The sequence below is a fragment of the Anabrus simplex genome, chromosome 1, assembly GCF_040414725.1.
Source record: "Anabrus simplex isolate iqAnaSimp1 chromosome 1, ASM4041472v1, whole genome shotgun sequence".
Taxonomy (NCBI): domain Eukaryota; kingdom Metazoa; phylum Arthropoda; class Insecta; order Orthoptera; family Tettigoniidae; genus Anabrus; species Anabrus simplex.
Window position 1 is genome coordinate 1,407,666,172 of NC_090265.1, and position 27,336 is coordinate 1,407,693,507.

At 38.1% G+C, this 27,336-nt stretch overlaps 1 protein-coding gene across 2 annotated transcripts in view; it reads right to left on the reverse strand.

The window, feature by feature from the left end:
* The window catches only part of Iswi (Imitation SWI), a 304,965-nt gene that overhangs the window by 102,766 nt on the left and 174,863 nt on the right, over positions 1 to 27,336 (reverse strand). For both annotated transcript variants that reach the window (XM_068225541.1, XM_068225540.1), the window contains exons 12-13: positions 25,463 to 25,657; positions 3,141 to 3,273 (exon numbers count right to left, since the gene is read on the reverse strand). In XM_068225541.1, coding sequence (XP_068081642.1) covers positions 3,141 to 3,273; positions 25,463 to 25,657 — 328 coding nt within the window. The remainder of the gene's footprint in view (positions 1 to 3,140; positions 3,274 to 25,462; positions 25,658 to 27,336) is intronic.

Consider the following 27,336-nt stretch of genomic DNA (forward strand, 5'->3'; position numbering starts at 1 on the left):
CAGAAAATTTGTCATTAAGGAAATAATTTATGGCCTTGAACAAGTCCCAGTTACCAAATATGCTGTACCTTTTACGAAATGATCTCCGCACGCTTCAAAACAAGAAGCACGTAGTAACCTGAAGCGTGTCTGGTCTCAATGTTTCTCTTCAGGCCAACGATTTGTTGTGGATAATTTCCGACAAAAGAGTAGCGTTACAAAAATGTTGCAAAGTTTGGGCTGGGAAGACTTGGGAGAAGGAGGCGAGCTGCTCGACTAAGCAGTATGTTTGAAATAATAACAATGAGTTAATTTATTAATTTGACTACCTAATCAATACAATAAGTATTGATTGTATTGTATTGTATTGGAAAGGATCACAATATGAAGATAAAGTTTGAATTCAAGAGGACAAATTGGGGCAAATATTCGTTCATAGGAAGGCGAGTTAGGGATTGGAATAACTTACCATGGAAGATGCTCAATAAATTTCCAATTTCTTTGAAATCATTCAAGAAAAGGCTAGGAAAATAACAGATAAGGAATCTGCCACCTGGGCAACTGCTCTAAATGCAAATCAGTAGTGACCGATTGACTGATCCCTTCCGAGCAAAAGCAAGAGAGTGAAGTGGGGCCTCCAGGACATTGCAAATGCCTTTACCTATGTTTATTTGTGAAAACAGAGATATCCTCTACCTTGTTGCTCAACCTTTCAAAATTGGGCCAAGCATTTTCAAGTGTAAACCTGGAGTTGTGACGGAAGTTCTTGATCTCATTAAGGCTAAAGGCAGAAACATTCAAGCACTTACAGAAGGTAGCAGTTATCAACTTTGATGAAATGAATATAAATGGTCATGTGTTACGATTCATCTGATGACGTGATTTTGGGTTCACATAATTCCCTGAAATTCACAACAAATTAATATCGCTGTATGTGTGAACAAAAACATTCACATTAGGATTAGATGAACCAGAAAAGATACATGGGCATTTTACAAAAGAATGCTGTTAAGAAGAATCTTTTCTGGGTAGCATTATCAAAATTTAAGATGAGTTAATAAATAATCTTCAACAGAAGGTAAGTCTAGATGTATAATGAAATATTCTTAAATTATTGCATTCCCTGTAACCTACATGTCATATAAATTGTACGTTTCTTTCTTTTGAAGCTGCGATAATTAAGTTGGATACTAACTGTCCTTTATGTTAAAAAAGTGTTGAATACAGTGTTTACCTCATTTATATGCTTATTAGTCTGAGTACTTGGTTAAAAAAAGTTATTTTTCTCAATTTCTCAATCGCCGCTGTATGTGTATCACTGCCGCTACAGATTTGAGGCACTGTGTTTTTTTTATTAATTTTAATTTATAAATGTTATGTCCTCTAAAAATAAATGACTAAGTACAGTGTAATTAAAATACTGTATATAAGAAGATTTACTCAAAAAACACTCAGTTAACTGTACCCTTTAACACATAATGCATTGAATCTGGCGGTAGCACAATCCTCAGGGTGATTATTTTATATATATTACAAATTGTTTTACGTCGACCGACACAGATAGGTCTTACATAAAATCAACTTCATGGTCTGTATTGCACTTTAACAGATTCACAACTAAGTATTCTTTATTTTCCACCTTGTCGATACATTAGTTGCTTAAGGTAACTTATTGGTTAAAAGTTGTACATGTTTCGTATATTATTAACGTTTTCAGCCACATAACACCGTTTAGATGAAAAATTCATATATTGACAAAATATCAATGCTTTGAGAGAAAGTGTCCTTAAAAATAGCATAAGAAAATTAAATGACACATTAAAAACAAAATACTCATGAGAAAATATATACATTCTTTTTACAATTGAAAGCAGTTGTCAAGGAAACACTTGTACAATAGTCCACAGAGAATATGTCATGATGAATATCCTTTTCTTAAAAAGTTCATGTTAAAGATTTAAAAGAATTAAATCAATTTATAAATTAAAAATTATACCCTTTTTTAGTAATTGTCAAAATGAAAACTAGGTTTCATAAATGGCTCTGATTACTATCGGATATGATATCACTAATTCCTAGTTGTCAATTTTTTTTAACCTGCTCTCCTCTGGAACAGTATCTCTTGTCTTTTTTATGGTCTTGTGTCTGGTGTAGTAGTGATGTATTCTTTCTTGATCACGTACTTGAGGAGGTCGAAGAGCAGGGGATATTGGTACGTCATTACCTTCTGCTTCAAAGGCGGAGGAACACGTCGTAGGGCTATCTGGAGGTGGAGATTCCAATTCTTTTTTTGTGATCTTTCTCAAGTATTTTCAATACACCAGAATTTGATCATATAACTGGTTCTTATACTCTATAGCCTCATTAAGGTTATCATTTTTCTTTACAAGTTTGTCTAGATGAATGTACAGATCTTCATGTGCGTTCATTAAGCCGCCCTTTTTAATTTCTTTTTTTAATGATTCTGAGTATTGATACTTTGTCAATATATGAATTTTTCATCAGCAAGTGTTATGTGGCTGAAGATGTTAATATATGAAACGTGTACCACTTTTAACCCATAAGTTGCCTAAAGCAACTAACGTATCAACAAGATGGAAAATAAATACTTAGTTGTGAACAGATAGGTTTTGTGGTGACGATAGGACAGGAAAGGGCTAGGAGTAGGAAGGAAGTAGCCATAGCCTTAAAAAGGTACAGCTCCACATTTGCCTCGTGTGAAAATGGGAAACCAAAGAAAACTATCTTCAGGGCTGCCAAGAGGGGGTTCAAAGCTGCTATCTCGCGAATACTGGATACTGGATGCACTTAAGCGACTGCAGCTATCCAGCTCGGTCCCTCAGGGTGACATCACGCACACCAGCCAATGGCAGCGCAGCTCCCCCAGCTAGCTACATTCTAGCTACATTGGATTGCTCCTTCAATAAATAGAAGGGAAAATTAACATAAACTTTTTGTTATATTGATTTCACTTGTAATAGAAAGGTAACACCATATGCACATTCTAGGTGAAAGAGGAAGGAAACTATAATTAAATCTCCCAAATTAGGGTGTAATAACTTCACATGAACAAAGACAAAAAAGGGCACATTTTGGGGAAAAAAAAAATCCCAAATTTATGGAAACAAGCACTTCAAAATAGAATAACAGTAGAACTATACCTTGTTGGATGACTAATTTGTCTAATCTCAGCTTCACTTCTGCTCTTTCAACAATCTTCTCTTCAACTGTATTTTCAGTGATGAAACGGAACACTTTAACCTCTTTCAATTGGCCAATCCGATGAGCACGGTCCTAAAAGAAATTATATATAAATATACCTCATATCCACACCTATTTCTAGATGGAATATTTTATAATAGGTCAGACTGTATGTTGTACAAGCAACATTGTACATCATAGTACAGAATAAAAAGTTTTGTTTGTACCACTTGCTTTCTCAAGTTATACATACTGTACATCTCCATGCATAAAGATTTTCTATCCATACAATAAGATTTCACTGCAAAAGGTTTTCCCTGGCCTTTTCCCTTTTTCCTGGGGTCAGTACTTTGTATGGATTTAGCACATTTTTATGCACAGATGTCTTTTATAACGCCTAATCTGCAGAAGACTGTATTCACCATTGCGTGATTCTGTGGTGGTTTGTAGTATGATGTGCTGTATGTAAACAAAGGCATCAGGACGAACACAAACACCCAGCCCGATCTAGAGGAATTAACTGGACAGTTTAAAAACCCGACCCAGCCAGAAATCATAACCGGGACTCACCAAAGCCAGCATGCTGACCGTTCAGCCAAAGAGGTGGTCATCCAATCAATCAATCAATCAATCAATCAATCAATCAATCCTGATCTACATTTAGGGCAATCGCCCAGGTGGCAGATTCCCTGTTGTTTTCCTAGCTTTTTCTTAAATGATTTCAAAGAAATTGGAAATTTATTGAACATCTCCCTTGGTAAGTTATTCCAATCCCTAACTCCCATTCCTATATATGAATATTTGCCCCAATTTGGGTCGTCTTGGTATCCCTCTACTTCTCTTACCCTCCATAACAGAGTCCATACAATAATTTTATTGTCATTAGGCAACTGGCAAATGCAACGGACAGAGTCATAGGTACATAGTTACAAAATATTACAAGTATCTCATTAAGCACATAAAATAAATACAACTATATACACAAGAGTTACAATAAACATAACACTATTCGTCCAAGAGAGTGATAAATAACTGCTAATTTACCAACCTGTTAGGATGGCGTTGGCCTTTATTACCCACCTTGAAACAGTGCTGTTTTTTCTTCAAATTCAGATACTGAGTAGAAGCTATTGGATGTCAACCAATTTTTAAGGGTTCTTTTGAAGTTACATAGGGGCATATCCTTTACAGTAGTTGGGCAGGTAGTTTGTTGAATAATTTAATGCCATTATACCTATAGTTTTCTTGTGTTTTCCACAGCCTAACATGTGGTAAATCTAAATCGTTCCTATATCTTGCGCCATATGAGTGTACATTTCTGCAAGTTGTTAGGTGGATGAGATTTTCTTTAGTATTGAGTATACTATGATAAATGTATAAGGAGGGAAGAGTCATAATTGCAAGGTCTTGGAACATAGGTCTACATGACTCCCTTGTGGCCTTACCTTTAATACATCGTATTGCCTTCTTTTGCCACTTGAACACATCTTGAGCCCCTGTTGAATTACCCCATAACATGGTACCATATGATAAGTGTGAGTGAAAGAAGGCATAGTATGCACTCATAGTCTGACTACTACTAACTGATCCTTTAAGTCTGCGAAGCAAAAATAATCACTCTAGTCAGTTTTGTGCATAACTTTTGCGTGTGTCTGTGTGTGTGTTCCAGGTTAGTTTACAATCCAGATACAGTCCCAACAACTTGACAGAATTTTGATCATTATTACCCAGACCTGAATTAATTAAATGGAAGTAGATCACTTCTGTCTTGTTTGTATTTAGGATAAGTTTATTTGCCTGCAACCAAGAGGATGATTTGTGTAGCATTTCTATCCTTTGCTCCTCAACATATTTTAAGTCTCTGTTGCTTATTATGATAGTAATATCATCTGCATAGAGCACTGACCTACAGGGTAAATTACTAACAATATCATTTATATACACAAGGAAGAGGAAATTTCCTATAACTGAACCCTGAACCACCCCTGTTTTTACTTTTAGAGCCCCAGATCGTTGATTTTCTACCAGTACAATTTGATACGTGTTATTGAGGTAGGATGTAATTAATAATAACTCAATCTTTCACGTCACAGTAGCTAAGCTTACTTACCAGTATACTGTGTGGTAATGAATCAAAAGCTTTGCTGAGGTCTAACAGTGTAGCACTTGTAATGTGGTAAGACTCAAAGCCTTGAATTACTTCAGTCACAACAGCTTCTAAGCCTTTAATGGTGGATTTATTTGTTCTGAACCCAAACTGTGCAGCATTTAATAAATTATAATCTTCAAAATATACAATGTTCTATTATCTTAGATATGATTGGAACAAATGAAATGGGTCGATAAATGCCTGAATCCGTAACATCTCCTTTCTTAAATACAGGAATAAATTGTAACTGTAATTTTTAAACAGTCTGGGAAGGTTCCCTCAGCCAGTATCCAATTGATGAGCCGAGTTAAAGGAATTGTTATTATGTCAATAATTTGTTTTAGAATAAAATTACTTATGCCATAGTAGTCTTCACAGTTTGAAGAATTTAGTTCTGAGACTAGTTTGCAGACTTTCTTAGGGTTTATAACTTGCCATTTAAAGGAGGGTCTCTTATTATCAGGAGTTACACTATTCTTTAATAGATTGTTGTATCCAGTTTCATTGTCTGCAGAGGTGTCACTGATATTCATATGTTTGGCACTGTTTATAAAGTATTCATTACGTACATTTGGTTCTATTGGCACAGAATTCTCCCTCTTTGCCATCCCAATTTCATCATTTATGATGGACCAGGCCGCCTTACATTTATTTTTAGAAAAAAAAAATGAAATGGCGTATGGCTTTTAGTGCCAGGAGTGTCCGAGGACAAGTTCGGCTCGTCAGGTGCAGGTCTTTTGATTTGACGCCCGACCTGCGAGTTGTGATGAGGATGAAATAATGATAAAGACGACACATACACCCAGCCCCCATGGCAGTAAAATTAACCAGTTATGGTTAAAATTCCCGACCCTGCCGGGAATCGAACCCGGGACCCCTGTGACCTAAGGCCAGCACGCTAACCATTTAGCCATGGAGCTGGACTTATTTTTAGAGTTATTAATAAAATAATCATTAGCTTGTTGTTTTGCCAGTTCAATTTCCTTGCGGTAGATTTTTTTAATGAGGGTATAATTTTCTTTATCTGTTTGTTTTCCTTGCTTTGCTTTACTGCAATAGATCACCATTAAATTCCTGGTAGTTGTGAGGCGAGGAGTGTATCATTTCCCTTTATGGTTCCCTTTGAGTTTACCTGATCCGTTAATTACCTATCCTCCTCCATTCGCCTAACATGTCCCCACCACCGAAGCATGTTTATGAGTACACCTTCAGACATCGAGTTCTTTCCTAAATTAGCCTTTACCTCCTCATACTGAGTACACTCCTGCAATTGTTCCCACCTGTTTGTACCACCAGTCATTCTCGCTACTTTCATGTTTGTTACAACTTACGAATAAGATATTCTGAGTTCACCCAGCATTCGCTCCCGTAAAGCAAAGTTGGTCTGCAAACAGACTGATGCAAAGATAGTTTCGTCCGGAAGCTCACTGCCATCTTACAGAATAATGCTGATCGCTTTATTGCACCTTGATTCAATCTCACTATATTACCATCGTGGGAGAACACACATCCTAAACAGTTGAAATTATCTACCTGTTCCTGCTTTGTATTACCAATATGACATTTAATTCACTTGGATTCCTTACCTACTGACATCAGTTTCATCGAGAGTTGTCACTTGCATCAATTTCGTCTTCGAAAGGCTATTTTCCTACCATACTCTTTGCACCTGTTATCAAGTTCCAAGATATTAGACTGCAGGCTTTCAGCACAATCTGCCATTAAGACCAAGCTGTCAGCATAGGCAAGACTGCTTACTACATTTCCACCAAACTGAATCCCTCGCTGCCACTTTACACCTTCCAGCAGATGATCCATGTAAACTACGAACAACAAATGTGAAAGATTACAGCATTGTCTAAACCCTGTAAGTACCCTCAGTGTTCTCCCCAGAAATTTTCGTTAGCTGGGTGGCAGCAATGAGTAGCCGAGCGTAGAATACTAAGTAAAAAATAAATATGATGGAATTTCAACTTATTTCCCTCAAGCCATTAACAATAATATTAGACAGGTAAACACTAACTGCAAAAATGAACTATTTTAGTGTTATCACGAAGAAGACGTAACAGAGCAGTTTGAACTTCTAGTGTTCTACTGCTCGTTCATAATGATTCGGTTGCTATAGAGAGCCAGACGGGTTTGTTATGTCCCACAGAATAGAGTGCTCGCATACAATTCCACGCTAATCCAGGCACCACTCGCGCACAACACTACGTGATAAGCTGAACTCTGATGTAACTCGCGCAATTATGCTGACAATAATGAAGCTTTTTCATTTAAATAAACAGTTTTACAGTGTTTACGTTTTAATTTCAAATACATAATGACTGAAATACACGTGTAGCCTCCGTGGCTCATGCGGCAGCGCGCCAGCCTCTCATCGCTGGGTTCCGCGGTTCAAATCCCGGTCACTCCATGTGAGATTTGTACAGGACAAAGCGGAGGCAGGACAAGTTATTCTCCAGATACTCTGGTTTTCCCTGTCATCTTTCATTCCAGCAACACTCTCCACTATCATTTCATCTGTCAGTCATTAATCATTGCCCCAGAGGAGTGCGACAGGCTTCAGCGGCTGGCACAATTCCTATCCTCGCTGCAAGATGGGGCTCCATTGATTCCATCCCTGACCCGCTCACTGCCTGGAGAATAGTTTGTAGGTTTTCAGTGACTGAAATATGTATTAATATTACGTAAACTGAGCAAGTTAGAAGCGCGCAGCTGTGAGCCTGCATTCGGAAAATAGTGGGTTCGAACCCCACTGTCGGCAGCACTGAAGATGGTTTTCCGTGGTTTCCCAATTTCCTTAATTAAGCCACGGGCACTTTCTTCCCACTCCTAGCACTTTTCGACTGCATCGTCAAGATAAGAAATATCTGTGTCGGTGCGCTGTAAAGCAAATTGAAATATTATGTAACTAGAAGATATCTAGGTTATGAAAGCCGGGCGGTCAGTGAAAATGGCTGGGCGGTGCGCCCGTTAGAAGGGTCCTAGGAAGAACACTAACCCTGAACCAAGAGCTCATTCTACCATCAATTCTTACTGCAGCCCAATTGGGAACATGCATCATTTTCAAAAATATTTTTTTTGAAAAGTACACCAATGAAATAGTACGTAAACGTATTACATTGCGGTATGTTGCCTTGTTTTCTACCATTAAAAAAATATTTAATAGTGCCTTTCCGCAAGGCGAGTGAAACGGCCTCTGACGTAAGCGGCGCGCTGTGACGTCACGATCCAGTACCGCATGGAGCTCTACCAGTCGTTGTGCATCAGCCGTTGCTAAAAGCCGATTGTTTATTATTCATGATCGCGAATAACTTCAAAATGACAGAAGAAAGGTTCAAAATAGCACAATCAGACAATCTATCATGTGTAAATGTCATCATTCTTGAAAAATAGTGACTTTTGTGGCCACAGAAATTCGCGGATAACAAGCAAGTTTGTAAGTGGCGTCTTTTATATACGTGCAATGTACCTGTAACCCATAGTATTAGGATAACAACGAACCTGCATAGAAATCACATCACTTTCAATATTTCCTTCTAGACTGATTCCCCTATTAAAGAATAACATTACATTTTCGGGCTTTCAGCATTAGTAAATTAAGAAATCGGATTTCAGCACTAACATAAACATATAGGTAGAATTATAGTACTAGTCCGCTTCTGTGGTGTAGTGGTTAATGTGTGCCACTCCCGGAGGCCCGGTTTCGATTCCCGGCTCTGCCATGAAAGTTGAAAACAAATAGTACGAGGGCTGGAACGGGGTCTACTCAGCCTCGGGATGTCAACTGAGTAGAAGGGTTTCGAATCCCACCTCAGCCATCCTCGAAGTGGCTTTTCGTATTTTCCTACTTCTCTTCCAGGCACCTAAGGCCACGGCCGTTTCCTTCCCTCTTCCTTGTCTATACCGTCCGATCCTCCCATCCTCCAACGAGGCCCCTGTTGGGCATAACAGGTGAGGCCGCCTGGGCGAGGTAATGACCCTCCTCATCAGTTTCATCACCATACTCAAAGTCTCACGTTCCAGGACACTGCCCTTCAAGTGGTAGAGGTGAAATCCCTCGCTGAGTCCGAGAGAAAACCAACCCTGAAGGATAAACTGATTAAGAAAGAAAGAAAGAAGGAAAGAAATAAAGATCATAGTAATATAGGGCTATAATCTATCATTCCCAAAAAAATATATATTTATGGTTGGGACAACTGGCCTACCCACTTCCGGGGCCCATGAAAGAGAATTAAATATCTTTGTGGAGGGAAAAAGTTAAACATGATAAAGATAAATATGACTTCATCTAGTTTTCACAAGTCGGGCTGAGTGGTTCAGACTGTTGAGGTGCTGGCCTTCTGACCCCAACTTGGCAGGTTCGATCCTGGTTCAGTCCGGTGGTAGTTGAAGGTGCTCAAATACGTCAGCCTCGTGTCGGTAGATTTACTGGCAAGTAAAATAACTCCTGCAGGACTACATTCCTGCACATCGGCGTCTCCGAAAATCGCAGAAGTAGTTGGCGGAGCGTGAAGCCAGTAACATTAATTACATTTGGCTTTTAACAAGCTGAGCATATCAGAAAAGAAAAGTGTCCTGGTCTGGTGACATTTTAGTTGCTCAATACAGGAATGTCTTTGGGTGCTGTGACTTTTACTTTTTTTTTTTTTTTTTTTTTGCTGTTTGCTTTACGTCACACCGTCACATATAGGTCTTATGGCGACGATGGGACAGGAAAGGCCTAGGAATGGGAACAAAGCGGCCGTGGCCTTAGGTACAGCCTCAGCATTTGCCTGGTGTGAAAATGGGAAACCACGGAAAACCATCTTCAGGGCTGCCGGCAGTGGGGTTCAAAACGCACTATCTCCCGGATGCGAGCTCACAGCTGCGCACTCCTAACCGCACGGCCAACTCGCGCGGTATTTTTACCCTTCGGTTTATTGACTTGGCTTGTATAACCTAAAACTTAGGCTAAGTTGGATAATATTTTAAACACCTACATCACTATTTTCACCTGTGTGCAATTATGTTATTTATTTAATTAATATTATGATTATTATAATTGAGCATTGTTAACTTATAAGACCCCAACAGACAAGCATTGGTTTTGTGTAGAGTTATACATTTGTTAAATTCACGTTGTTTCCTTTCATGATATACACGCCTATTCTTTGTTACATTATAGAGTATTTAGACATAGCCTAAATTTCTTTACCAATTAAGCTCTTCAATAAAGACATACATAACTGTCCCATGCCAAGATATATTGGTAGAATTAGAGCTGTCAAAATGCTTCATAACCCCTTTGATTTATTATCTTGACATGGATCACCCAAAACATAGGTTAGGTTTGGAGAATACTTTAATAATCAGCATTATTTAATGCACTGTTTATTACTTTCATATTCCAAGATGTAATTGAAGCATTTAAATAAAGCATCATACATTAAAATTTAAAGTTTTACCACTAGAACAGCTGACATGGAAAAGTTATTTGAAAATTCAAACAAATTCATCTTACGTTAAAATCTTCAAAAAAATAAACTGTAGACTTTTCCGATATATCGCCAGCATTTCTCCAGCTCGCCAAAATCCATTTCTCCCTAGTTTTAGCGTCTTTGGAACGTTTATAAACAATTTGTTTGGTATGGTATGCGATGTGCTATTGCACATCGGAACTCTACACCATTTATAAGTTTTCTGCCTCACTGTCTGCGCAGGATTCATTTTAAGTCTAAAATACACCACTGAGATTATTATCCAATGTATAGACCTCGAATTTAACCATACTAGACACTAACGTAAAGTAGAAATACGCGAAGTGTATCCTGCTTCTCACAGCACACTATGTGTTATTTCGTCTGCTAATTCAGTCAACCTGTACGATGACGTCAGGCCAATGAGATCGCGTACTTGCGTGACGTGACATTTTCGTAGATTTTTATCATGTTTGGAGTTATTATTTGTACATTCTGATCACATTTTTGAATTCTGCATGCAATTTTGAATCAGATTAGCATATTTTTAATTAAAACCCCGGATCATGCATGTTCCCTATTGACAGCATATATGCCTTTGATTGATTTTAATAATCTACCCTTAATCCCATAGTTCCCCAGTATGGCAAAAATGTTTTCCCTCGGTACCCTGCCATATGCTTAGTCTAGATCTATGAAACAAACAGAAATGTCTATTCCTCTCGCAACATTTTTCAATTACCAGGCGCATACTGAAAATTTGATCTTGACAGCCCCTCTGTGGTCTGAAACCGCACTGGTTTTCATCAAACTACCTACCAACCACTGATCGCACCCTCCCTTCCAAGATGCCAGTGAATACTTTGCCTGGTATGCTAATCAATGAGATACCTCGATAGTCGTTGCAATCCTTCCTGCTCCCTTGCTTATAGATAGGTGCAATTACAGTTTCCGTCCAATCTGCAGGTCCCATACCAACACTCCATGCTAATCTTATTACTCTATGAAGCCATTTCATCCCTACCTTCCCACTATACTTCACCATTTCAGGTTTAATTTCATCCATTCCTGCTGCTTTCTGACAATGAAGTTTATTCACCACCTTTCCCACTTCCTCATGTGTAATTTCACCAGCATCACTTTCCTCCTCCCCATGAGTTCAGTTGTTCGTGACACCATCAGGAAGATTTCCTTTTACGTCGAGAAGATTTTCAAAATATTCTCTCCACTTCTCCAGTGATTCCCTGGAATCTATTATGAGTTCACCTCAATTACCCCAAACACTTCATTTCGTTTTTCCCTCCCTTCCTAAGATTCTTTATTACTGTACAGAAAGGTTTCCCTGCTGCTTGACCTAGCCTTTCCAGATTTTTACCAAAATCTTCCCAAGACTTCTTTTTGGATTCAACAACTGTTTGTTTCACTCTGTTTCCTCAATCTACGTACAGTTCCATGCCTGCATCGGCCCTTGTTTGCAGCCATTTCTGATGAGCCTTTTTACATTTACAAGCTGCTTTCTCTTCATCATTCCACCAAGATGTTCGCTCTCTCCCGTCTTTATTATTTATTTATTTATTTATTTATTTATTTCATGCCTACCTAGGCATTCCCTTGCTGTATCAACTACAGCATCCCTGTATGTCACCCATTCTCTTTCTATATCCTGAACCTGCTTATTGTTAGCCGTTGAGAACTTCTCACTAATCATATCCGTGTACTTCTAATTTCTTTGTCCTGGATATTTTCTACCCTTATTTGTTTGCAGACAGATTTGACTTCCTCTATTCTAGACCTAGAGTCATTTAGTTCACTACAGATCACATAGTGGTCTGTATTATCAAAAAATCACCAGAAAAACTGTACAATCCTAACAGATTTCCTGAATTTGAAGTTGGTTTAAGATATAGTCTATAATGGATCTGGTACCTCTACCTTGTCATGTGTAGCAGTGAATAGCTTTTTGCTTGATGAATGTATTCGTAACTGCTAAACGCATACTAGCACAGAAGTCCAGCAAGCGCTTCCCATTTCTATTAGCTTACATATCTTCCACACATTTACCTATCACCCTTTCGTATCTTGCGGTTCTATTTCCAACTCTCGCATTGAAATGGCCCATTAGCACTATCCTATCCTAGCTGTTGACCCTGACTACGATGTCACACAATGCTTCATAAAACTTGTCAACTTCATCCTCATCTGTACCCTCACATGATGAATACACTGAGAAAATCCTCGTCCTAATTGCTCCAACTGCCAAATCTATCCACATCTGCTCATTTACATGCCTACCAGAAACTATGTTTCATGCAATAGTATTCCTGATAAACAGCCCTACCCCACACTCTGCTCTTCTCTTTTTAACACCCGTCAAGTACATTTCATAATCTCCTATCTCTTCCTCGTTACCTCCCTTTACCCATATATCACTTACTCCTAGCACATCCACATGCATCCTCTTTGCTGACTCAGCCAGTTCTACTTTCTTCCATAAACCCCAATAATATTGATAGCTTCCCATCGAATTCCATCTCATTCGCCAAGTTGTTTCGAAAGAGTCCTCCCCTGTCAAATGGGGGTGGAACTGAATTACTCCCATAGGCCCAAGGCTTGCTTATAATGTTCTGAGCTCTGTAAATTCATGAAGGAGGATGCTACCCTACTTACACATAGTCCAAGAGAGAATCACTCCTCTAATGGGTTAGGGTCCAACAGTGGATTGTATAGTCATAGCCACCTGAGCGCAAGGAGGGCCATGACTCAGAATATGTCCGAGATGCCCACTGCCATTCTATAGCAACTGGTATCCCGACTCTCAGGACCCCTTAACTAGGCCACTCAGCCGTTGCCCATAGTTCACGAACTAGGACGTGACTACGGTAAACCACAATAAGAAACAATAATAATAACAACAATAATGGCTTAACGTCCTATCAACTACTTTTATTTTTTTTGGAGACGCTGAAGTGCCGAAATTTTTTCGTGCAGGAGCTCTGTAACGTGCTAGTGAATCTACTGTACCATTACGTTACAGTTGAGATGATCATTAACATGGAGATGTAGCGGATAAAATGGCGCGGAGCAGCTTCAGACAGCGCAAATATATATAAAGTGTATCCATGAGGCATGTTGATCGTAATTAGAAGGCGGAGACTTATAAAGACCACCAAGAAAAAAAAAGAGTTTCTTAGATAGAACAACTATGGTCCTTAAGAAATAATTGAATTCACTCTATTCTTAACTACTTTGTAAGAGAAGATCGCATTTAAAAGGGAGAGTAATTTTACTGCGAGCCAAGAAGAGTATTATCAACGTAGGAGAAGAAAGCCGAGAGAAAATATACATTCAAGCAAAGAATTTAGTTATTTACTCCTGCAGAATAAGCCGAGGTGAGAGGAAAACGTACACACTTTCGTTTTAAAATATTGAAGTTAAGGAAAGCTATGGACCAGTGAAAGACTGAGGAGAAAAAGGCCAGTTGCATTATAATAAGCGGTTGGATACCGTCAAAAACAGCAGAGATATTAATCAGAAGCACTACTCAACATTCAGTAGACGATATATTCAACGAGAATAAGCTTTATTGGAAATATATATATTTAGAGAACAATTTCGGAGTATTAAGACATACCAATAGCCATTCATACTTCCTAGAAGGCTTATAATGGAAGATCTAGCTATGTATTCTGCCCAAATAATGTTGTCTTCTTATTGCATGGACATCAGCGATATGATGAAACATGCTTAAACTGGTGGAGGAGAACTACCTGAGATGCTATGACTCAAGACAGACTGCCGAGACCGATGCCCAGCTGTGACGTATACGGAGACCAAAGCTGATTGCTCAGAAATGGCATAAAGAACGAGCAGGAGCCAGCAGCTGACCCAATCGAGACGATGTAAGTAATAAGTTTCTAAATTACCAGTTCAAATTTATTTGTAGTTGTTGAAATACAATAGTAGAAGTGCAGAATTGCCTATAAATAAATTATGTGGGGCTAGATTTTAAGAAGTTAAACGCAAACGTGTGCCAATTTGAGTAATAGTCATACCATACTCTTAAGATGATTTTAGGTTATTGTAAGCATATATGGAATGTAAATATCGATGTTTGTGTACCAATCTACTCGGAAAGATCATTTAGCGTTGAACTAGGCGAGATCAAGAAGAGAGTCTGTGAATTACAGAGTTAAACCTGGATAATGAAGAGACCAAATCGGCAGACATGGCCATTATGACTGTATTATAAGAAGAAATGGATTAAATATTGGGATTTCGCGGTTAATAAGAAGAATATGTTGTCGATGGACGAGTAAACCGTAACAAAGAGGTTATTTAGAAGAAATGAGCTGAGAATTTACATATGCAGATGAGTCTATAAGAAGAGATATATGAGAATTATGAAGTAATGATAGTATTGGAGAATATTAATTGATCATTGTGTGAGCAATGGTTGGAAGATGTTACGGATTTGTGTGTTAGTTACGGTTATTGTATGATAAATAAGACGCAAGCAGCGAGGTTAGGTCATGCTCATATGAATATAGAGATACAGTCCAAGTGATTAAAGGTTGACTGGTGGTATAACAATGAGAGATTATGCTAGGTTAATGGAATCTCACATACTTTATGGAGTAGATATAGGGATATTAAGGAACATCACCTTACATAACAAATGTTTCACAATGTGAATGTGGATTGGTGAATTGAATTACAATGTAGTATTGGCACAGTGGTAAATGATATAAGAGTTTATTTTAATTACAGTAGCACATAAATATATAATCGTACGGCACGATTTCCATAGTTTGAACTGATTGGTTATTCTATTAATGGCACTTATTGATAAAATATTTGATTTCTACTGCCATGTACGAATGAATATGACAATACTTACTTAGTATTATTATAGACATAGTAAACCGATTTGATGCAGCAAGTAATTGAGAAATCCAAACTAAATATGAAGAAACCCTACTCCCACCTGAAATAAAGAATCAATCTTCATTTACCCCATGAACTATTTGTATGCAAAAGTGATGAACTGAAATGATTCAACAAAGTATTAATGAAAAGTTATGAATGAAAGGTTATAGTATATCCAATTTAAACTATGTCAATGGAAATAATTTATATATTCAAGTTAAATATGGACCATAACTTCATTTTCTTTTCTCTACAGCCCTCAATTCGATTTGATTCTATTTGATATTAAATTAGCATGCTGATAAACTGGAGTTAGGATAATTTCTGCATTTTTCTGAAAATAGGTAATATGTAGCCATAAGGTAGAATAAATACTAATAGTAATAATCTATGAGATGATATGAGCAATATCATGGATAATTGCTTGATTATGGGGGGGTTGAATGATTGGTATGCAAACGTCTTTACTCTTCAACGGAACCTGCGATTATATTAACAGGTTTTTATGGACTAAGTTTATATTTTTACCCTGAGTAGCTGGCTGGAACATATATTTCCTTCTACCATACTTGATTTATGCAATTCTTGAAATATATTAGTGAAATAACGATAGGTGGAAGGGTATTTATTTATTTATTTATCGTATGAGGTGCACAGATAGATTATATAAATAAGTATACAGTATATACAAGCAGAAGCCTATAGTTCCAAATCAAGTCTATTGATCCATTTTAAGGCCTCCTCAGTTGCGTTGTGTATGTCCTCCAAAGGACCTTGCAATGCTCTCCGTGGACACTTGGCAACTACATGATGGTTGGTCTGTGAGGTAGCTCCACAATCACACCCAGAAGACTTCTGCCAGCCCCATTTATAAAGAGTATAGCCGCATCTTCCTTGATTGCCTCTTATCCTGTTTAGAGTCCTCCATTGACGTCTGGGTAGATGGAATCCGGGAGGTTGAACATGAGGTAGAGTCACAAGATGTTGATTGGGAACAGAAGACTGCTGCCATTGGTATAACCAGGCGTTTGTGATGGAGAACCCAGATTCTTCCAGTGTAAGTGCAGTGCATCAGGGCGGAGATCTAGACTTAAGTCGTGGAGGGGGAGGTTGAGTAATATCCTGGTGAACGGGGAGGTTGGAGTCCTGGCTGGTCTTCTTCCACAGTTTTAGAAGAGCTTCAGACCTTCTTAAGCAAGGCGGTGGAATATTACAGAGTGTAGGCAGCCAGGCCACGTTTGTAGAGCGAATACAACCAGTTATAATGCGCATTGCTCGATTTAGTTGAGCATCAATCTTCGCAGTATGAGCACTGTTCAGCCAAGCTGAAGCACAGTATTCGGCAACTGAATAGCAAAGAGCTAGAGCAGTAGATCTCAACACTTGGTTGTTTGCGCCCCAGGATGTGCCGGCTAATTTTTTAAGAATATTATTCCGACTTTTAATCTTGGTGGCTGTGTTGTTAATATGATGTTTATATGTTAGGGATCTGTCTAATGTGACACCTAAATATTTTGGGAAGGGACAGTGTTGTAAGGATTGATTTCTGAATGTTATTGTAGGCTTGTAGTTGGCAAATTTATTTCTGAGATGAAACACAGATGCAACAGTCTTTTGGAGATTTGGACGGAGACACCACTTTTGGAAGTATGTATCTAACTTTTTTAGATCTGCTGTAAGAATTTGTTCAGCTTCTGGAAAACTTGGTGTTTGGCTAACCAGTAGTATATCATCTGCGTAAATAAATTTCCTGGACTTAGTTGTTGGTAAGTCAGCAGTATAGAGGTTGAAAAGTAAGGGAGCCAGAACAGATCCTTGTGGAAGTCCAACATTCAGTTTGTAGGTTTTGCTAACTGCATCATCCGAGAAGATCTGAAAGTTTCTGTTGCTAATCATATTGCCAATGAGATTTGTAAGCTTGACACAGGGGATGGCAGAGATAAGTTTTAGCAGGAGCCCTTCTCGCCAAACAGTATCATAGGCTGCTGATAAGTCTAAGAAGACAGCCATACTAATCTTCCGATTCTCAAATCCATTTTCAATATGAGAGGTCAACACAAAAATTTGGTCAGCACCATTTCTTCCAGGTCTGAAGCCAGCTTGTTCTGTGGGAAGGAGATTATTGATGGTTTCTGAGATCTTATTGTCTATTAGTCTTTCCAGGAGACAGAGTAACACTTAGCAGTGCAAAGGGTCTGTAGCTTTCCACTCTCAGAGGGTCCTTGTTGGGTTTCAAGATCGATATTACTTTGGTCTTCTTGAATAGTGAAGGAAGGTTACCTGTCTCCAAAATATTGGAGAAGAATTTGGTGAGCTAAGTGATTGTTGCAGGTCCAAGAGCTGCAGGAATTCAGGATAGATGCCGTCTATACCTGTTGCTTTCCCGGATTTTATGTTCTTGATGCCTTCTAGGGTTTCCTCTCTTGTGAAAGGACAAGAGAATTGGGATGATTGTTGTTTTGCAGCTGACGTATATGAGCAGCTTCAAATACCAATGGACTGAGCCAAAAACAAACCTGCCAACTTTGGCTCAGAAAAACAACACATTAACTGTCTGAGGCAGTCAGCTGAGCTAATTTTCAAAAATTGCCATACAACCAATTTAATTCAAACTGGATGATCTTGTATGGAGTGACCCTTGAGCACTCTGTATGCAGTCAAGGCTAGACAGCAAACGACCTGTACGTAACTAATAATAATGGTATTGCTTTTACATCCTAATAACTATTTTTACAATTATTGGAAATTTATCCCCCATGAGTTTATTCATCTAATAGTAAATCTACTGATATAGGGTTGTCATAATTGAGCACCATCAAAAACCACCTGACTGAGGATTTTGCTATTTGCTTTACATCGCACCGACACAGATAGGTCTTATGCCGACAATGGGATCAGAAAGGCCTAGGAGTGGGAAGGAAGCGGCTGTGGCCTTTATTAAGATACAGCCTGGTGTGAAAATGGGAAACCACGGAAAACTATCTTAAGGGCTGCCGGCAGTGGGGTTCGAACCCACTATCTCCTGGATGAATGAAGATTAGCACCTAAATTACTTTTTAAAACTTCTTCCTTATCTTGCTTGATTTATATTCTGAGGTATTACAGAAAATGAAACAAATCACTTCAGTCATTTTATCGTGTATATATTTTTTTTAGAAATTCGTCCTTATGGTAACACTAGGCACTTTGATGAAGTAATTTCACTGTACAGTACAGGCCTGGTTAGCCGACAAACAGGCCAGCGGTAAGTCAGATTTGTGGGAATATCTGTTAAAAGGAAAAAGCAATACAGTAGAACCTCGATAATTTGAAATCGGTTAATTCAAAATCCCGCCTAATTCGAAGAAGCTCTCGTTCCTGGAAACATGAGATACAGTTTTGCATGTTATTTCAATTGTTTAATTCGAAATACGGATAATTCGTAATTCGAAGTACAATGTCGACCACATTACCGAAATTCAGACTTTTAATTCGAAACTGCCTTTACATTTTAAAACAATAATATTGTAACCAAAGCTTACATTCTTTACCCGATACCTCCATTTCGAACTCATAGTTGGGCTGCCTAATCAGATGAAATGGGGTCGCTCAGCGGATACCTCAGGGTGTTCAGATGCCAAGTAAGACATGAAATCTTACTTCAAGTTACGCTTTACGCGAGTATGAAAAGATTAACAACGCACGGGAGACGCCTATAGAATCTCATGACATAATAGTAATAATCATCAACCAATTTCTTAAATCAAAGTATTCAACGACGTGAGAACTGGTCATGACTAAATGGAGTACTTAATTAATCAACAATTCACTTAGCTAAGCAACTAACTTACCAACTAGGCTATAATGAAAGAATTCATGACACATAAAATTGTAGAAAAATAAACAAGATATTGACTAAATATTGGACTATTAAATTGGAATTTAATCCAAGGCATTACTTGTCACTGCGTATTTATAAGTGTGGATTGTGAGTCAGCGCTGGCTCGTAGAAAGAGAAACAATATCTAGTATTAAACTATGTAGATCAGTTCCATCATGAAATCAAAATTGAGTATGTACATATTTACAATCGATCACTGGACATCTAAGGTCCATTCTGAAGTTAAGTCATAGATACAACACCAACATAATTAAGTTGTTACGAGAGCTCATTTGCTTTAAGACTAATTAAACAAGTCTGAATAAAACACCCGGTTAAGCTGAAGTTTATAAAAAGTCCACTAATAAGCTCAAACTTAAAATTAAACCAAATTACAACTTTAAATTGCAGGACTGAACTGTATATCACAGTTATATTTAATCACCAATCATATTAGAATTGAGCGTTGAGAATATTAAATAGTAAATCGTAGCTGATACTCAGTAAATGACGAGTCACTAATAAGTAAATCCACATAAGTAAACTCGAATAAGTAAATCTGGATGCGTAAATTTGAATGCATAAATCCATATGAATAAATCAGAACTCATGCTTTATTACTTCTTTCACGTTGTGCATGGACAACTACTTACGGACTAAGGCATTTGTTCCTAGTGCCTGTTAAATTTGGCTCCTAATCTAACATTTCCCTAGATGTTGTTCGTTGAGAAAATGCAAGTTCAAACAGAGTATATGTTAATCTATTCAGCTATCTAACTACAACATAACCTTTGGCTGTCATACACGTCTTTTAGACTCAATGTCCCTTTCCTTCGTTATATTCCATAACATTCTACTTCAATGCAAGCTATTTTATTCATACGCGCAGTTACAATGCAACTGCTATGTCGTCGTATTCAGAAACATAATATCATATTTATCGGTGTCGTGAATGCATTTGGTCAAAACACAGCTATAAAACGTATCGTAGTATTCCGATATTCATTACAGCCCATCTAAAGTTGACATACGATCCCGTCACAAGCAAATTTCTACAATAGTAAATTCTATTCATACCTTGGCTTAGGTCAATCCTGTGGTGTGGGCAATCTCACGTATACGAATCTAAAGAATGTAGCGTGGCATATCTTAAACTGCAGGCACCCAATGGCCCCTACGTAGTGCGTATAAATCTCCTCATATCACTATATAACTCATACTTTTCCTTAAGTTAGCACAATTATAACCTTATTTCAACATTCATATAATATCTTAACATCGTAGCCTCAATATTAACTCGTCGCGTTCCCATATACATGACCATGTCAAAACTACCACACTATGTTTCTTAAAGCAACATTTTAAAGTTGCTATATATCATAACCTATGATCGAGTTCAATGCCCTTATTGCGAAGCAAAATAATGCGCGATTCCATATGTTTATTTTACACCGCGCGCAACCAAACGTGACGTCGACTTGTAGCATTACCAATACGAAATCTCTGTAATCTGCCAGTATGTCATTACTATCAGCTGTATCCAAAATTCCTTTTCAAACCTCTCGCTACATACGTGTATTTTGACCGATATACGATGACGTATATATCCAACACATTAGAATCTTATGCTATATTGCTAGATCATATAACTATGGACTTAAGTATCTCACACTTCACTGGTAACACTCACTTGCATTTCTTATATATCGGTATTATATTCAACCTATCGGCACAAGCCTAAGGCACATGTGTAGGCAAACCAAAAATTATGCGATTAAGTATTGTAAATGACTTAGTTTGCTGATGGTTGGTCCTGGTCCAGCTGTTCTGCTTCCCAAATGGATGTAGTTGGGTCTGCGGTCAGGTAATGGGTTGGACATCTGGTACAACATCTGCTTCCTCATCACGGAATTGCTGTATGGTTTCTCATTCCCTTCCTCATCATGGCTCGGTCGTATGGCAAGATGTACTGGTCTCCAGCTTGGTCCATCATGTATATTTAGCACATCATCTTCATGGTATTCTTGTCAGCAACTAAAATATGGATTACAGCACAGTGAACAGCCATTATATAATCCTTTTTGAAGTTTGTAATCCTTGAATTATTATTTCTTTTTTTGGTCTCCGCCGAATATCTTCGGTCTCGGTGTTAATTTCAGTGAATCTATCTCTGTCGGCTGCTTCTTGTGGATCTTGAAAACTTATTTTTATTGTTTCAATAAATCGAGATGTATCTCTTCTTGTATGAGATCCTTTTCTTTTAGATGCTGGCTTGGTCTTCCTTTGCAGGGTATATACCAAGTGCGCTCTGTATCCGCCCACGCGTATTTCGTGGTACTAGCCGATTTCTTTTTTTTAATACCTCTAATCAACTCTGCTTATTTTCCGGTGAATTAACTTGTTTTCTTCTCTTTTCCGACGCTTTTTCCTTTAGTACTGCCTCAGATCGCTTCTTCTTCCTTTAAAATTATAGCGCGGTCGGCAGTTCCGTCTTCACTCTCCATTGAAAAATATTAAGATGGAGTTTTCTTAACAATCCGTAGTTTTCTACTTTTTTCGTAAAACAATACAGTAGACAGTCCACTGTCCGTTTCACTCTCAATACTCGACCGTTCCATGAAGTGTATGGCCTTCTATGTCACCGCAACTGGTGTCTATTCTTTGCTTCCTATAGATCAAACGGGCCATACCTTCACTCGGCGCCATTTTGAAAGCTGTCGCGGAGGTGTGAACGGGCACAGTATGTTACAGAGTAATTTCAACTCAAAATTTATCCGCTCCGCATCATAATAGAACGCGCGTTCCGGAACGTGGGGGGGTAGCTTTCCGCACTTACACTCACTTCGGTGGGTCTACAGTGCGCTTCATGATTGCTAAGTTGAATGAAATCGGAATTCTTGTGTGTTCAACCTTTTTAAGGAACGCCGTAATATCACGCAACATGCAGTGTGCGGGAAAACAGAATCTGCGAACACTGGCGATGCCGACAGTTGACGAAAAAACGTGGCAAATATAATAAATTCGTAGGCACCGAACAATATTGACATTGCCGGTGAAACAGCATTGCTTTATTTTAATGCGAGCCCAAACGGTCTTATTGATTTAAAGGAGAAATTGCCAGCCGGGAAATCGTACAGTGTGAGGGATGGGGGTCATAGTAGTGCGTTGCAATGCACATGGAAGCGAGATACTTTATTCCCTCGTCATAGGAAACTTCGATAAGCCACAATGTTTTAAGAGCGTCGGGCACTTTAGATGCCAGTACAAAGCATCTATAATAAAAATGCAAACAGTAAAAAAATCCAAAAAATAAAGCATTTGCACAGGGAAACCGGCATAATTTATCCTCATCTTTGAATTGTGCGATTTTTTTTCTTTCATTGCGTGAGGTTATGTTTGTCAGTGATTTATCCGAGTGCATTAATTGAACATTGTAAATGCACCTTGTTGGATACATTTCGGAAATAGTTTTTTCCATGGCATTTGAAAGGGTTAAACTGTGAATCGAGGTGATTGCATGTATTAATGAGTCTTAGAATACTTTGTGACGCGGCAAGTGTTTACATTTCTGAAGTACGAGAGAAGTGCCATGGCGGGAAAGCGTACAAGGATAGAGTCATAGGAAAGTTCGATTTTAACGGCATCGGGTACTTTCTGTGTAAATACAAGGCATCTAAAATGCATACAGTATAGTAATCCAATTAATAAAGCACTTGCACATGGGAGCGAGCATAGATTTCTCCTCGACTTGGAATTGTGCTTTTTTTTTTTTCTTTTTTCGTTGTGTGAGGTTATGTTTACCAGTGAGATATTCAAGTGTATTATTTGAATACTGTAAATGCATCTTCTTGGATACATTTTGGAAACAGTTCTTTTTTCATGGCATTTAAAAGGTATAAACTGTGAATCAAGGTTAAATGCTATTTTTTTTTTTTGCTTTACGTCGCACTGACACAGATAGGTCTTATGGCGACGATGGGACAGGAAAGGGCTAGGAGTGGGAAGGAAGCGGCCGTGGCCTTAATTGAGGTACAGCCCCAGCATTTGCCTGGTGTGAAAATGGGAAACCACGGAAAACCATTTTCAGGGCTGCTGACAGTGGGATTCGAACCTACTATCTCCCGAATACTGGATACTGGCCGCACTTAAGCGACTGCAGCTATCGAGCTCGGTGACGTTAAATGCATGCAGTAACAGGCCTTAGAATATTTTGTAACTTGGCAAGGGTTGGTACTTCTGAATTGCGAATTGGCGGTTAATTCGAAATCACGTAATTCGAAGTCCGATTTTTGAGTCCCAACGACTTTGAATTAACAAGGTTTTACTGTATTGTGATTTGAACAGTTGATACTTACATTCACTGAATAATACAATGAAAAATTTAAGCATAAAAGAATACAGATAAAGATTTAAATTAGTTTTAAAAGTTTGTAATAGAATTTTGCTTGCCAATCAACTGTCATTTTCATGCTGCCATAACATGCAGTGTCTGAAGTAACACATCAGTGCTGGAAATTTCTTCTTGCAGCTCTAAACAGTTTGATGTCGCTTTAAGAGATTTGAATCCTTCATTGTGTGTTATTTTGCCCCCCACCCCTCTCCAACTACGTTTTCTTACTCCTCTGACTTCTTTTTCACTGTTGTTAACAATGCCATCAATGTCCTTTTTGAACCATTATGGTTTATTTTGGTTTGTACTGACTTTTATCCAGTAACACTGAGAAATCACTGGCAATGTCTCTGCCTTGCCAATACTATTTTAAAAAACAGCTATTTTATTAACTTGTCATACGTGTTTAACTACATTCATTCTGTTCATCAGATCAGCGACCAAAAATTCAGCAAATTATGTACGGACTTGATTCAATTACATGAGAAAAATATACTACCAAATAAGTTATAAATTAAAAACAAATGAACTGTTAATCTAAAATCTAAACAACATCTCTCTCTTCTTGAAGTATTCTGAATATTCTATATGTCTCTAAAAACCATGTTTACATAAAAAATTTAAAAAAATTTATGTTGTTGCTCCTTAATCACCGATCGGTGGATTGTCAGAGGCCTGCTATTCGGAGCAAGAGGAGCCCTCCCTAGTCAGACATCGAACTTCCTACAAAACTTGAAAGGTCCATTCTGCGAGTTAGAAAAAATAGTAATACAGATACTGAGGGACACTCTGCAAATCATTCACTTCCATCTGTACCTGAGAACGTGATTGACATTTCTCCCCCACTAACCCTGGGAAAATAGAAGATAACAGCTTCAACAATTAAAGTTTAATTTCTTGATATTTTTAAACTCCATTGAATTGAAACTGTATTCCGGATCCAAATGGTCAGCCTCATTGGAGGACGGATGATTCATTTCTTTAATAAATCTGTGTCTCAAGCACCTAGAGTGTCCATACACCAACTCTAAAATAAAAGCCGTAGGCACTGATTGGTTATAACTGCAATATAGTGATCATAATATATCTAGAGTGTGGTTTTTCTTCTTTCGTTCAATGCAGCAACTATCACCTACAGTAGAAACATTTCAAGTATGCACAGCCATAATCCACAAATATTTTACTGTGAAACTTACATGAATGTGTTCTCCTAGCAGAATTAGCTGCAATTTCTAGTTTTCATGTAAAAGGCAGGGATTAAGTGTATCACTGAAAAGCAAATTTAGATGAAATCACATCTATTAGAGAGATTAAAACAAAAAGCTAAATCCCATGGCGCAATAGGCCCAACGGGCCGTAAGATTAGCCACTCAAAGTACAAAAAAAGAAAAATAACTGTAGAAAGTCTAACAGAATTTCCCAAGCAGATGACTTTACATACCAGCTCTGACTCAGAAAAGGTAATAAATATTATTACACTGCCCATTTATACTCACCATGGCTTGCAGATCCATTTGTGGATTCCAATCCGAATCATAAATAATAACAACATCTGCAGTAGCCAAGTTAATGCCAAGACCACCAGCACGAGTAGAAAGCATAAAAATGAACTTTTCACTGCCCGGTGCATTATACTCATTAATTTGCCTCTGACGGTCTTCATGAGGTGTCTGACCATCCAGTCGACAGTACTGCAAGAAAGAAACACACATATGTAATAATAAATGCACAGGCAGTCTAAAATTTATCCTGCATACGTTTGGGATTCAAAATACTGTACATCTTATTTTTAATTATTTTTTCTTATTTTCCAAATGTTGGACAGTTTTGATCTTGTGATAACTTAATTTCAATTGGAATTTCTTACTCTCCCTGCTATTCACCATACAGACAGTTTTTGATTGGCTTATTTCAAGGCCCAATCTATCAAATTATTATTTCCACCACTTAGGTCATTCTTGTATTTCTACATCTCTTTCTCCCCATGTCAGTCAAAGATAGCAAATACAAATGCATTTGAATTCTTGTCTTTTGTTTTGAGGGACTTGATTAGGCCTATACCACCACGAGACTTATGAAGATGGGATGACAAGAAACTTTCCCAAAGCCCTCCACTTCTTGCATCAAACTAGTCTGACCAATTAGGTTGCAGTTGGATACTCTTAGGCCAGTACACAGCAAAGCGGATCTCCACCCTCCATGATACACACAGAGAATTTACCTGATACGTATGAAACCTTACGCAGCTAAACGGAGGTACCGCAGCAGATGGCAGCCCTCCACCCTTGCCTCCCTGCTACTGATAATACGATTTCACTGCTTTAAATTGAAGCGTGCACAGCTAGGTGGGCTCCGTCTTGCAGAGTTATCAGTCTGTGAATGTAGTTGTAACAAACTTCTCAATCATCAATCACCACTGACGTGCATTTAGGGCAGTCACCCAAGTGGCAGATATCCTATCTGTTCTCTTCCTAGACTTTGCTTAAATGCTTGCAAACAATTTGAAAATATATTGAACATATTCCCTAGGTAAATTATTCCAAGTACTAACACCCCTTCCTATAAAGGAATATTTGCCCCAATTTGTCCTCTCGAGCTTAACTTCATATTGTGATCTTTCTTACCTTTAAGAACATCACTCAAACTTATTCGTATACTAATGTCATTCCATGCCATCTCTCCAGTGACAGCTAAGAACACACCACTTAGTCAAGCAGCTTGCCTCCTTTCTCCCAATTCTTCCCAGCCCAAACATTGCAACTTTTTGTAACACCACTATTTCTAAGCTATAAATTTCATTTCTGTTCCGTACTGAAGTGCAATTATAAGAAATAAATTCACAAGAGGGTCCACCTTTTCAATACAATATATCAAGTAAATAATATTACATAAGTCTTGGGACTAGTTTCAGCCACTTAGTGGCCATCTTCAGCAAAATAAAAATTAAACAGATTATGTGATAACTAAAACATATGTATACCAGACAAAGACAATGTTGCAGGAATAATTATAACATTAAAATACACATAACAAAAATTATGGTTATGATCCTCTTGTCATAATATGTCTTTAAGTTGACTTAGGAGCTCAGGCAAAGAAGTAAATCTCTAATGTATAATGTAGAAGAACCACTGATTTGCTGGAGAAAGCAGGCAGGACATGCAAACAAAGAAGTGGATAGGGAACAAGAACTGACTTCTTGCTGGAAGCAGGTAATGTAAACAAAGGAGTAGATAGGGAGAGGAGGTAAAGAAGGGAGGGTAGGAGTGTCTAACATGGGGCTGAAGGATGCAGAAAGAAAGACTGCTGCTGAGAGAGGAATTTAAAGAGATTATAAAAGAAAGAATTATTTTTATCTGAGGCTTGATTA